Source organism: Haliotis cracherodii, unplaced genomic scaffold (genome assembly GCF_022045235.1).
Source record: "Haliotis cracherodii isolate W230 unplaced genomic scaffold, xgHalCrac1.p SCAF_26, whole genome shotgun sequence".
NCBI classification, from domain to species: Eukaryota; Metazoa; Mollusca; class Gastropoda; order Lepetellida; family Haliotidae; genus Haliotis; species Haliotis cracherodii.
In genome coordinates this window covers 4,578,899-4,592,674 of record NW_027266282.1, presented here as the reverse complement: position 1 = coordinate 4,592,674, position 13,776 = coordinate 4,578,899, and the positions used below count along the sequence as shown (strand labels likewise).

Genomic DNA, 13,776 nt, shown 5'->3' with positions numbered 1-13,776 from the left:
GCTGTTTTAAATACCAGCAATAAATTAGATTTATCAACAAAGCTGCTAATAATGTACAGGAAAGGAGGGTCACCATCTCGCCTCATGTGTCATCATCATCATCATCATCATCATCAAATGCTGGAATGACAATGATTGAAGGATCTTTGGATTCCCACTGTATACGACCAAATTAACTGGACAGAGGAATCTCAATATTTGCAAACCCTACAATCTTATTAAAATCTGATCTTAGTTCTCGCTACCGCTAAACAAAGATCTGAGGACATCCAATTACGGGTCACGTCAGACCAACCTTTCGCAAACTCTGACTGACCAATGGAATTAGTCGACATTAGCCAATCAGAAGGCAGCTTTCTCATGCTTTATGGCACTAATTTCAAATTGGCGACTACGCTTCGAAACATATTTTGACAAATTCTCTCTTAAAAATTTGAAACCTGAACAAAAGAACATTCTCAAATGGCTAATAGATGGTCTAGATTGTATAGATTCAGTCGTTAAGCCCGTTACTATCATTCGGAATACCCCGTGTTATCGTTTTCGAGGTTGCATTATTAGAAAACTCATTCCGACTGTCACTTTCATGATCTGGTAAGCGACGAAATGAAAGGGCGTTCTGACGTAACCCCTAATGGGATGTCCTCAGATCTTTGTTTAGCGGTAGCAAGAACTAAGATCTGATTTTAATGAGATTGGCAAACCCTATGAAATGACCTAACACTGGAATATATCAACTTCAAGGGCATGAACAATAAACAATATGTAAAAAGTATTATCTATCGGAGGGTTTTACATAAAATATGAATTTCAATGATCTCTTTCATCTGTACTACCAATATGGCATGGACAATAACAACTGCCACCAAGGCCGGATCACTCATGTTTCTCCTTACACACTATATCTTTCATCAACATGTCTTGAATGAGTGCTCTCCCCTTATTTCAATCTATTTGGAAAAATCATATACCATAATCAACGACAAGAAAAGTTTAAGTTTCTGTTCATCCTGTATTTTCATGTGATCTTCGCAAAATTAGTCTGAAAAAACACAGTGTCAAAAAGGCAGACAAAAAAAAATGAAAATAAAAACTTAGTTTCTTAATTACTTACAAATTTAATCTGTTCAATTTATGTTAGCCTAAACAAAATGACCGGTACAAAAATTCAAGTAAGTGTTATATGTTCAAAACTAGATCTGTCCATACATACGGTGATGGCCCATATTCCAGTCTATAAATAGTAACACTCAAGCAGCTTATAGCTGCTATTCAACCTTGTTGCATAGCAACAAAAGCTTGATGAACATTTGGAGTTAATAAGCTCTTAGGAAATAGCAACTTACACACCAAAATAAATAATTTGAAGAAAACATTTACCAATGTGGAGACATTTTAGACCAGACAAACACTTTATTGCAATGATAAATAGTTTTAATATAAATAATCTACATAATTTAATACATTATTAGCACTCAATACTTGAAAAGTAACAAAACATGTTGGTTGTTATAAATTAGGAAATATTCTTTGGTGGTAATCTGTGAAATTCTACACAGACCATGCCATGGAGATTCATAAATAGTCATCAGGCCACAACAAATTCTACACAGACCATGCCATGGAGATTCATAAATAGGCATCAGGCTACAACAAATTCATTGGACAGTTAAGTCAGAGTTTTCTGTTGTGTTGTTACTAAAATGACAAAAACAATCGCATATAAAATAAATATCAAAGTCAACAGTTCTTTTAGATGATGGAAGTATGTCCCGACTGCTTCAAAGTGCATTTGCCAAACACAGAAATTAAGAGTTCGAAGAATTTGCTTATATTACTCCCGTGGCAGGCAGTCTTCTTGACACAGAGTCTTATATACTGATGGAAATATAAAAGGGAACACTCAGCTTTAGACAGTAAAATGATCTGCTATTTGGGGTTCCCAGCCTGGTCAACCAGATACGCGTTAGAAGCAATGCCCACAAACACATCTCAACATTTGATTCTGACCTGTGTTGAATTTGTGTATGCCCTACTGTATTTTCCTGAGTACAGTGTGGACATTTTTTCCCCAAAACACAGCTGTGTAGAAGGGGGTGCGATTACACACACCATAATGAGTTTTGATGTTATTTCCCCCCAACCCAAAGACATTACCGTGCGCACTATACTCAAGAAAATACGTTGTTTCAAATGTACCGACAGTGAAGCCTACTTCCCTACATTTTTCATTGTTCCCTTCTTTGGTTAAATCAGTACATTAATAGCTATATATGATGCAAGAGATGTATCATAAACTCAGAGGCAACTTCATTTTGATACGATTCTGACAAAAAAATAATGACGGCCAGTTATATACTTTTTTCATAATCTACAGGTGACTCATTCTCTTGTCCACACTTATCTCTGATTTACATGTGAAAACTAAATCTCCTTGTACAACTTCCTAATTACAATGTCTTATAACCTCCCTCCTCGAATATATATACCATATCCAGCTATCTGATATTTGAAGTTCAGACATTAAATCTTGTTTTGTGTTTATCTAAAACCATCAAAAGGTTAAATATTTAAAACAAATACTAGAAGATAGTGAGATCTTGTTGATTCTTGGTGTGACAGATACTGAGACTAGGCAACACTCAAAACAACTCAAAGCAAAGGCCTTCAACCCTTATAACAAAATGGTATCATCCATCCTTTGAAGCAGAACATCCCATTCCATGAAATGGGGTAAACAATGATCAGATGTGGACACAAAGACTAGATTGAAGTGATTATTTTCACAACTATGCGAGTTCTATGGCATCAAGCAATATATTGCACAATCAAATGTATTTTCAATGGAACAAAGGGACATAACTCTTGTTACAAGGGACATAACTCTTGACAGAAGAGACAAAGGTACTGCTGACTTGGTTGTGAAAGAATTTGAACAAAGACATAAAATTTTGCAACACGAACAGGGTCGCTTGTGACATCAGTAGAATCTGGTTCATGAACACCAAATATCTTTCTTTCTGGACCTGCCCTCAAACATTAACTCGATCTAACAAAAATGAAATCACAACAAAATTGGGGACCAATGCCTCATACAGGGGGGGGCTCAAGTCAGTTTTTCCCATTGTTCCAAGAAAAATTTAATACATGATGAATACATATTTATGTTTTACTCGGACTGTTCAGTGTATAAGCAACTGACAGGTCAAGATTAATTGTTATGCACACTGAAGCCTTGAGAGTTATCCCCCTTCAAACATTTTGCACATCTTCATAAACACATCTTTGGTTATGTTATAAGGAATGTCATGGGTGCAATACCAGCAAATAAGCCTAAAATATGGACTCTTTTTCATCAAATACACACACAAAAAACTACTCGAAAGGAATTAAACTTAACCAACAACCACTTTGATTTCTGTTCATTTTCATGCATAACAAATATAGGCTGAAGAAAAGAAAAATTAATGCTGTGATTCTTATTTCAAGGATTTGGGTGGGATTTTGTAACATGTATTCTTTAAACAAATCCCAGCCAAAGGTCAGAATTATGGTACTATTTAGTCGTATATGTGATGCAAAAAATGTCAATGAGATTCATAAACAAAGGCTCTATCTGAACCACAGCATTTCTTTCTTAAGAATTCTAGCAATCACAGCAAAGTGAAAACTATAACAAAGACACTGCAGTCATTACAACTCAGCTTGGAATGTGTAGTGCTAAAAATCTTTCAAGTGATTGAGTGATGTGATCGATATTATGCGCATCTTCATGCAACAATCAAAACAAATATTCCCATCAACTTAAACACTCAGGTCAGCTCTCAGATTGACAAAACATGTCCATCATTTAATAATCCTCAGGATTACTAAAAAAGTCTAAACACCATCCTAAAAGTTCACAACAACACCACCCAGCATCTTTGAGGATGTTGTAAGTGACGACCGGCAAAGTTAAGGGGAGATAACTCTTACAGCTTTGTAAAAATTTCTTTCTCTCAAATCACTATCACTCTCCTACATAATAAGAACACCTAAAATGGTGTGTTGTTGTCTATGTACAATGGGACTGAGAAACACAATGGCAATGGAATATAGCGAAGATGATGGAATTGTGATATGAGGGGTAAAGCTATCGATCTGGAGGTCGCTCCGATATGAATAAATGTCGTCGTTCTCGACAGTATCGTTTATGAACTGGCCAGTCCCTCTGCTGGCAGTATGTTCCACAATACCTGTAAGGCAAAAACAGGAAATGTTATATTATTAGAAAAATCATTTTGGATAACATACTCTTTTAAATACATAAATAAGTAAAATCAGCATTCATTTTATATTTCTACAGTTTGAAATTCGAACATGCCTCTCCGAAAACAAGGTCAATGCCAAAGTAGTTAAGAGTGTATCAACCCTTTGCAGTTACCATATTCGACGTAACAAGATCCAGGGCGCTCTCAAAATTAGAAATAGGGGCTCATAAATTTCATGGGGCACGCTAACACCCTGAAATGTTTATATACGACAGATATATTTTTCCAGAATTCAATTGCCCATAATTAAGTGTGCATATAACACACAAGTGAGTATTATTTATGAATAAATAAGTCTTGTGTACATTGATCAATCGGAAGGGGTGCTAAGTGGGATTGTTCACTAGTCAACATATTATCAAATATTGCTGTGGGCGCTTATCAGAGCGGGGCGCTTATTACGTCCAATACGGTATAAATGATCTCTTGCAAAACAAATTGAGCATGAAAACAATGGCATGTGTCTTCAAAATATTTATTTAAATGTAATGACTGCTGAAATACTTAATACTGAAGTTATTGGAAATACAAGAATAGTATTCAAAGAACTGTATGGTGGAAAGATACACTTCCTGGCATCAATCCTCCTTTGATTACAACATATAAAACAGTTTTCTTCAAAGTAATTAAGTCTGTTAAGACAAACTGGTGGTTGATCAATCTCATTAAAATCAGATCTTAGTTCTCAGTTCCGCTAAACAAAAATCTGAGGACGATCATTAGGGATCACGTCAGAACGACCTGTCATCCAACCAATCAGAGCCTTCCTTATCATGAAATTGACAGTTGGAAAGTGGTTTCTAATCATGCAACATCGAAAACTTTAACACGGGGTATTCTGAACGAACGGTAGTTATGGGCTAAACAACTAAATCCATACAATGTAGACCATCTATTAGCCATTCCAGAATGTTCTTTTGTTCAGGTTTCAAATTTTTAATCGAGAATTTGTCAAAAAATGTTTCAAAGCGTAGTTGCCAATTTGAAATTAGTACCATAAAGCACAAGAAAGCTGCCTTCTGATTGGCTAATGTCGACTTCTTGTCAGTCAATCCATTGGTAGGTCAAAGTTTGCACAAGGTTGGTCTGACATGACCCGTAATGTGGTGTTCTCAAATCTTGGTTTAACGGTAGCGAGAACTAAGATCAGATTTTAATGAGATTAGTGATCGATAGCATGAGCAAGGATGATGACCATCTGGGTACAATGACACGGAGTCTGCCTGGTCACAAGTAGATGTGTAGAGATGGTCACGCACTCCCTGCAGGGGAAGAAGGAAGGCACAGTTATTTGGTCAATACGGAGGAGGACGAGAGTTACCTGACTTCCTGGCATCTGCCGCATATACTGAATTCCCTGATTTCCTTCTCCATGTTGGTGCAGGGCAGGTAGTGGCACTCGTAGTAGACGCAGCTGTCTTCTGGAACATACACAGAAGAGTTACAGTTGGACAGTCGGTAGTGGCACGCGTTGTACACGCAGCTGACTTCTGGAACATACACAGAAGGGTTACAGTCAGACAGTCGGTAGAGGCACGCGTTGTACACGCAGCTGACTTCTGGAACATACACAGAAGGGTTACAGTCAGACAGTCAGTAGTGGCACGCGTTGTACACGCAGCTGACTTCTGGAACATACACAGAAGGGTTACAGTCAGACAGTCGGTAGTGGCACGCGTTGTACGCAGCTGACTTTTGGAACATACACAGAAGAGTTACAGTTGGACAGTCAGTAGTGGATAGCGTTTTACGCGCAGCTGTCTTCTGGAACATACACAGAAGGATTAGTCAGACAGTCGGTAGAGGCACGCGTTGTACACGCAGCTGACTTCTGGAACATACACAGAAGGGTTACGGTCAGACAGTCGGTAGTGGCACGCGTTGTACGCAGCTGACTTTTGGAACATACACAGAAGAGTTACAGTTGGACAGTCAGTAGTGGATAGCGTTTTACGCGCAGCTGTCTTCTGGAACATACACAGAAGAGTTACAGTCAGACAGTCGGTAGTGGCACGCGTTGTACGCGCAGCTGACTTCTGGAACATACACAGAAGGGTTACAGTCAGACAGTCGGTAGTGGCACGCGTTGTACGCAGCTGACTTTTGGAACATACACAGAAGAGTTACAGTTGGACAGTCAGTAGTGGATAGCGTTTTACGCGCAGCTGACTTCTGGAACATACACAGAAGGGTTACAGTCAGACAGTCGGTAGTGGCACGCGTTGTACACGCAGCTGACTTCTGGAACATACACAGAAGGGTTACAGTCAGACAGTCGGTAGTGGCACTCGTACGCAGCTGACTTTTGGAACATACACAGAAGGGTTACAGTCAGACAGTCGGTAGTGGCACGTGTTGTACACGCAGCTGACTTCTGGAACATACACAGAAGAGTTACAGTCAGACAGTCAGTAGTGGCACGCGTTGTACACGCAGCTGACTTCTGGAACAAACACAGAAGAGTTACAGTCAGACAGTCGGTAGTGGCACGCGTTGTATGCGCAGCTGACTTCTGGAACATACACAGAAGGGTTACAGTCAGACAGTCGGTAGTGGCATGCGTTGTACGTGCAGCTGACTTCTGGAACATACACAGAAGGGTTACGGTCAGACAGTCGGTAGTGGCACGCGTTGTACACGCAGCTGACTTCTGGAACATACACAGAAGGGTTACAGTCAGACAGTTGGTAGTGGCACACGTTGTACAGTGAGTGAATATCGTTTTATGCCTTTCAGCACTAGTCCAGCGACACCAGAAATCGTCTGTAAACATTGTACCCATGTGGGGAATCGAACCCGGGTCTTTGAAATGACAAGTGAACGCTTTAACCACTACGCTACCTACCGCCCCAATCAAGAACAGAATGGAGTCACTACAACGCCCATGACAAGGTCACTCAAGTATAGAACGAACAAGAAGAACCAACATACTGTTGGTTGTCACAGTTAATGACCGTCCATACCTTCACTTTCTACAATTTCTCCATTGGAGTTGTAATATCTGTTGTATACTGGCTCTGGGAAGTGCTGAAACAAAACCATCACACAAGTCAGTATTTGTAGACAAACAAACAAACAAACAAACAAGGAAAAGAACTGCCAGTTCACAAACCATTCGAGCATGATACACACTTATCTGCCAGTTCACACCCATTTTTCAGCTTTTTTAATAAGCGCTCAAACATAAATTTTCAAAACGCAAAAATTTACAAAAAAGCCTATTTTGACATATATCAAAAGAAAGCCAAATTTATGCCCTTTCAAACAAGATACTACACATATTGTAAATTATGGCAACAAATATTTGGTTAAATGTTTCCATCGTGTTATCCTCACTTCTAAGGGGTCCCCCTGCAGTTGTTGGACTGCTATCCAGTACAAGCTCTGCTCTCGGTTCTTGTTGGAAGGTTCCTCTAAGTAAGGGGTTGAGCATTTGGAGGATACAAGAATGAGGTTTTCCATGCGATTGTCGACAGTCACGCCATTTTTATGTACAACTTTGTAGCCGTGTGCTACACCTCCTCTGTGACGTTCCCTTGAACAAGAAAAGCGAGTGAAGCATTCTTTCAGTCTGATTGTGTGATAAATCGACAATATTTATATTTTAGATTTACACATGTTTTGACTATGACAAAAATCAGCTGCTGTGAAAATATAAATGACTATATAAAAAAAAGTTTAAAAAAATATTTTAAATTTTAAAAAAAAAATAAAACGGAAGATAAATAGGAAGCAAAAGAAACTTCTAATAAAAAGAATAACATATGGCATGAAATTCCTCATATTAAAGCCAGTACACCAATTTTAAGCAATTTTCAAATAAACTTCAATTGCAACAATATTTGAGTTCAAATACCCACTGGCTAAGTTTGATAACAAAACTAAATAAGAAAAGACACTGATATGTTTTGTTTTTTCACAAATGACAAAAATTCTGTTAAGATTGTAAACCTAAAAAAATAAAATTTGTGGCCTTATATACTAAAAGCAACATCAATGCATTGTACATCAACTAGTTGGTAAGGGACACCAAGCAGAGATTCACATGTACCTAGACGGAAAATCAATCAAAGCTCCCTGAAGTTTTGACAAGCAAAATTTTAAAAGGCATTTCGTTAAATCAAATACCGTATTCGCCATATAAAGCACCTTGGGCACTCAGAAAATTCACAATGTTTTTTTTTATTAAAACCAGCTTAATATACTAAATTTGTTTTCAGAGATTTAGCAGTAGAGGAGACATAGTTCAAACATCCATGAAACAAACACCTTTTCACTAATAGTTACAAGGTCCTGCGGTCCCCTTTCTACACTACTGTAATTACTCTAAAACGATCGGTAACATGAACAAGAAAATATGGATTGTCATCTACATTATCAGGCTTAGTAGATGCTTATAAAGATTACTTACAGAATGGTCTCAAAGATGGTGGGGCTTAATAGAGAATGCGGTAATTCATTTTAATCCATCTCCCATTATCTTGTAGCTATAGGAATCCTGGTAATATTCGAAGACAAAACTTGCCCACTTACCATAATAATTCATGCAGATACTGCCCTGAACTTCGACCCTTAACAATATCGTAAGCATATGCGTAGATCTTTGCTCCATTTCCATCTCGATCCACTTCCACTCTGGCCTAGAAATAGAGAAAGTTTATTTATATACTCTGGGATAAAAGTTCCTGTCAGTTCGTTATCATGAAAAGCATGTTAGTTCCGACAAAGAAAACAATTTTCAAGATGGCGACTGCTTCCAGCTTGAAGACATTGAGAGCAAAGAGGTCTGTGTCACAAGCTTAAACACTTTGTCTCAGGGGTGTGTTACACGCAAACGAGAGAAAGATTGTTATATGTTTATTTTAATTGGCTAATATTTCAACTACAATGCATTCAAACATCCATTTTGTTAAAGAACAAAATTCATTTTTAAAAATTACGCTGAAATGCCAACAAAATTTCACCACCAAACATATTCATTATAACATACAAATACCATATTCAAGCCACTGCCAAACCCTCAAAGTGGTATTTTTTGCTGAACCAAAAATATATACCCTTGGTATATGTTAATAGAGGAATCCCTAAGATAGCAACCCCATCTCAAGACAACTATGGCATAAATGGTCCAAGATGCAAGAGTTGTTTTTTTTCTGAAAGAGACGTGATATATACATGAAAATATACAGTCCTTTCTGTGCAAACATAAACGTACATTCTGTGATCAACAAGAAAAGCGTGTTGGGGTATCTTATTCCACTTGTTATCAGTCAGTCTACATTGAAACAGCGATATCTCGCAGGTGAGGTCACTTACACGCACCGGTTAGCTCAGTGCAACACACCACACCCTCAATGTGCCACATGTGGGACCCACACGTGGGACCCACAAGGCTGGCCCTACCACCGAGCACCTGTAGCTATGGCAGCAAGGTGTTTCCAATACTGAATATTTTCAATATCATGACTCATCAGAGCAAAATTACCATGAAATCTTTGCGATATGAGAAATATTGGAATAATAATTTCAATTAGAACAAGCTGTTCAAAATGATATTTGTCAATGCTATTTTTATGCGATTACCTGTCACTTTGAACTAAGAAATTATGACACAATGTTCAATTTTTACTCACTCACTCAATCTCATAACCATATATTCCACCTGTTTATTCATGCCAGGCAAAATAACATATCCAAGGAAGAGAATCTATGGATCCTATTTGTGCTTGAATTTCTATAACCTACAGGTCATTTTGCTTTTGACATTATCACCTGTAGCCATACTAGTCAACAAGAAAACCGACATTTGGAAAGTGAAATAAATTATTTGTTACCTACCCTATGAACTAACATATGGTGTACATGTTATCTATGACATTGTGTTTAGGGTGCTCATTAATCATGCTAATTAAACACTGTATGAGGTGAGGTGAAATGGAGTTTCACGTAACGAGACGTTTAAGATTATTTCACTTACAAAGCAACGACATTCATGCACATGTGTGTCGCTGTACTAGTCGGCCAGTTTCATCGTGCTGGCCCATGCTGCCATTTAACATGAATACCCCACTCAGACACAGAATACTGACTCTAAGTTGGCCAGTCTTTGTTTTAGCCCATTAGTGTCGAGCACCAGGCAGGTTAACAACAAGTACCATATTTTAGCATCTTTCAGTATGTGGCCGGGGATTGAACCCACAACCTTCGCTCTCCAGGCGGACACTCTACCAGGGTTAAAACAAGTGGCCATCATCATCATAAACAAGACAATTATCACGATCATATGACAAATTAGAATATAACTGTAGTTTTATGAACTGGAATGTATGTTTCTAAATGGTGAGTTTTCAATCCATCCACAAACATTGAAAATAACAGTTTCAAATAAATCCTTCCCTGTACAAGAGACGGGATACACATCCTGAATCAATATTGCCTGAGTTGCATGTCATTAATCTCTGAGCTCAAGCATTCTGCCATACAACATCATACACACGTAATCTGATACAGCTACCAGAGAAAATATTGATATTTCTTTGCGACGCGACAACAAAAATATTGAGTTGATGGGGACAGGTACAACAGTGTTTGGATATTTACTTTTCTTTAAAACAGGGCAAGAAAACAAAATCACATACTTGCCAAATGTATGTCCATATAAAAAGAATAATCTAAAAACTTTCATCTATGTGTAAAACAAATATTTAAAAAACAAAAGACTGTATGTCTTTATCAACAGATTTTGTTTAAAAAATTAGATTAAAAAATGTGCTGAAAAAAACCCCATTGAAAAACCACCAATTTTAATATGATATGATATGATATGATATGATATGATATGATATGATAAATGATATGATATGATATGATATGATATGATATGATATGATATGATTTCAATATTATATTTGAATTCATTTTCTCAATCTATAAATATCACCTTTATTGAAATCAGAATCTCAAATCCAGTCAGCCCATCACTGGTCAAAATGTTACACACGACTTACATGAACAATCTATGGACGACAGTTCAACCATCCTCCAAAATGATGTTAATTGGACTGCAGTTTTGTATTCAGATCTGTTTGTTTGCTTGTTTTGTTTGTTTATTTGTTGCTTAATGCCGCACTCAGCAATATTCCAGCTATATGATGGTGTTCTGTAAATAATCAAGTCTGAACCAGACAATCCAGTGATCGACATCATGCGCATCAATCCACGCAATTGGGATACAATGACATGCATCAACAAAGTCAGCGAGCCTGACCACCCCATCCCGTTAGTCGCCTCTTACGACAAGCATAGTCGCCTTTTACAGAAGGCATGGGCTGCTTTTAGGTGTAAGGCGTATGCTTGAAGTATCTTCTCAAAACTCCTTGCAACTAAAAGCCTTGATCAATCAACAAATTTGTATTCCGTTTGGATGCCAGTCTTCTCACAGTTTTATTATTAAGCAGCCCAATATTTTAACCCCTTTGTTGGGTACTACATCCAGTCTATCCGGCTACCACCTCGGAAACCTGACCAGCACAATTTCTGGCGCACGTTTCCCTTCGCAAGCTCCATCAAATTACCCCATGATGAAATGTCGCCCAGTCCACATCAGGCCAGAATCCCTGGTGAAACAAACCAGTTGCCTGATTTCGTTAATCAATCTAAACCACATCCCTTGTGCACTGGTTCAACTGTAGCAATGCCATGCCTCACCTCCATTAAAGGCACACTGTCAGCAGTTAATGGGTGAGTGAGTGATTAGGGTTTAATGCCCAATTGAATGGATTTCCTTTCAGAGGGAAGATTGTCGTAGTTTGGTTCCATGGTGAAACCCATCAGTACAGTCTTGTTTCGTCACAAGGATCACAAATTTGGATAATGTGGGTGTCAAATACGGGTCCGGGTACAACTAAGGGAGACAACTCTATGGGAGAACAAAGTCAAGACCATTTTACCTTCCATTTCAGGTGCCATTCTGATCAACAGATCCATCTTATTTATAAGGGATTCTGGAGACCTACCCTGTCTCAGACTTCCATATGGGATGAAGTTTTAATCGTCTGTGACAGAATTGTGTCACAGAATCATGTGTCACAGAATCTTATCCAAATGACCACAGTTCCCTATCAAATCTGCTGTGGTTGGAATCAAAACCGTCAACAAACTTAGAACTTGTTCAAGCAAACAAATCATAATCAATGCAAATACAATTTTTAATGAATGCAACACTCAGCATTATTCCAGCTATATGATGGGGGTCTGTAAATAATCGAGTCTGGACAAGACAATCCAGTGATTGACATCATTAGCATCGATCCATGCAATTGGGATACGATGACATGCATCAACCAAGTCAGTGAGCCTGACCACCTGATCCAGTTAGTCACCTCTTACGATAACCATGGGTTGCTGAAGACCAATTCTAATCTGGATCTTCATGGATCTAAAAAATGCTGTGGTGACATATATGCTATCACCCTAACACAAATGTTTGTAAACTAAGGTACATCAAGTAGACACAATCAGCACCTAAAGCTACAACCCTGGCCAGGATTCTAAAATCATAAACATGCAACATGAGATTGAGAAACTGTCGGAGCTGCCAAAAAACAATCTTTTTTCTTAAGATATTCCCCACACCCCTTTCATGACATGCCACACTTTTAATCAAATCGTAACAAAAATTATCCACGTCTAAACTAGCGCCAATACAGTATTGCTTTAATGGAATTTTATCAGTTTTCAACTTTTGCACAAATCAAAAATCTTCTACAAGTGATTTAATTCCAGACTCTGTCGATCTAATTTTACATGATTCAAGCGAAGCGCCATCAGTCCCCTTATACCCACTTTCCCAAATAGGTTTGACTGTGCACGTTCCATCTATGTCCAATCCAATTCGTATCAGAGCTGTTGAGAAAATTAGTGGTGAGTTTGCGATTTGAATTTCCAATCTTGGTTGGGTTTATAACCGAGATGCTAAAACATTGCAATATTAATGACATAATTGCTCCAATGAAACTCTTGTCCAAACACCCTGGATAATATCTTTACTTCATCTTATGAAAACCCTACACATCTAGTATTCCTGGGCTGGTCAAACTGTATCATGTATGTAAATGGCGAACCCGGCAAGACCTCATAACCTTGTCTTTCAGGCCAATTATAGCTCTTTACAGTCAAACCAAATTAACATGGCTGATGGAATAATTAAATAGGCAGTGATGTATATCCTTAGAGTGAAGGTGGACTTGGCTGTTGTCTGGTAAATAGCATCTTCTGTTGCTGAATAATGTTTATATGAATATTTATGCATCTCAAACACAAATTTGGTCATCCCTACATAAACAGTACCACCAGCGTGGGCTTCCAAACATGGACTGCATATATTGGATTTACTGTGTCTCTAAACATTCATTTTTATGTTTGGTTAAATGGACACATGGCATTTTTTGCGAACCACAAACTAACA

At 38.1% G+C, this 13,776-nt stretch overlaps 1 protein-coding gene across 1 annotated transcript in view; it reads right to left on the bottom strand.

Moving 5' to 3' along the window:
• Window positions 1-1,071: 1,071 nt before the first annotated feature.
• LOC139472983 (zinc finger MYND domain-containing protein 19-like) overlaps window positions 1,072-13,776 on the bottom strand; it is a 45,983-nt gene continuing 33,278 nt past the window's right edge. The window contains exons 3-7 of the mRNA XM_071255480.1: window positions 8,844-8,950; window positions 7,647-7,845; window positions 7,274-7,337; window positions 5,632-5,731; window positions 1,072-4,235 (exon numbers count right to left, since the gene is read on the bottom strand). Coding sequence (XP_071111581.1) covers window positions 4,133-4,235; window positions 5,632-5,731; window positions 7,274-7,337; window positions 7,647-7,845; window positions 8,844-8,950 — 573 coding nt within the window. The 3' untranslated portion in view covers window positions 1,072-4,132. The remainder of the gene's footprint in view (window positions 4,236-5,631; window positions 5,732-7,273; window positions 7,338-7,646; window positions 7,846-8,843; window positions 8,951-13,776) is intronic.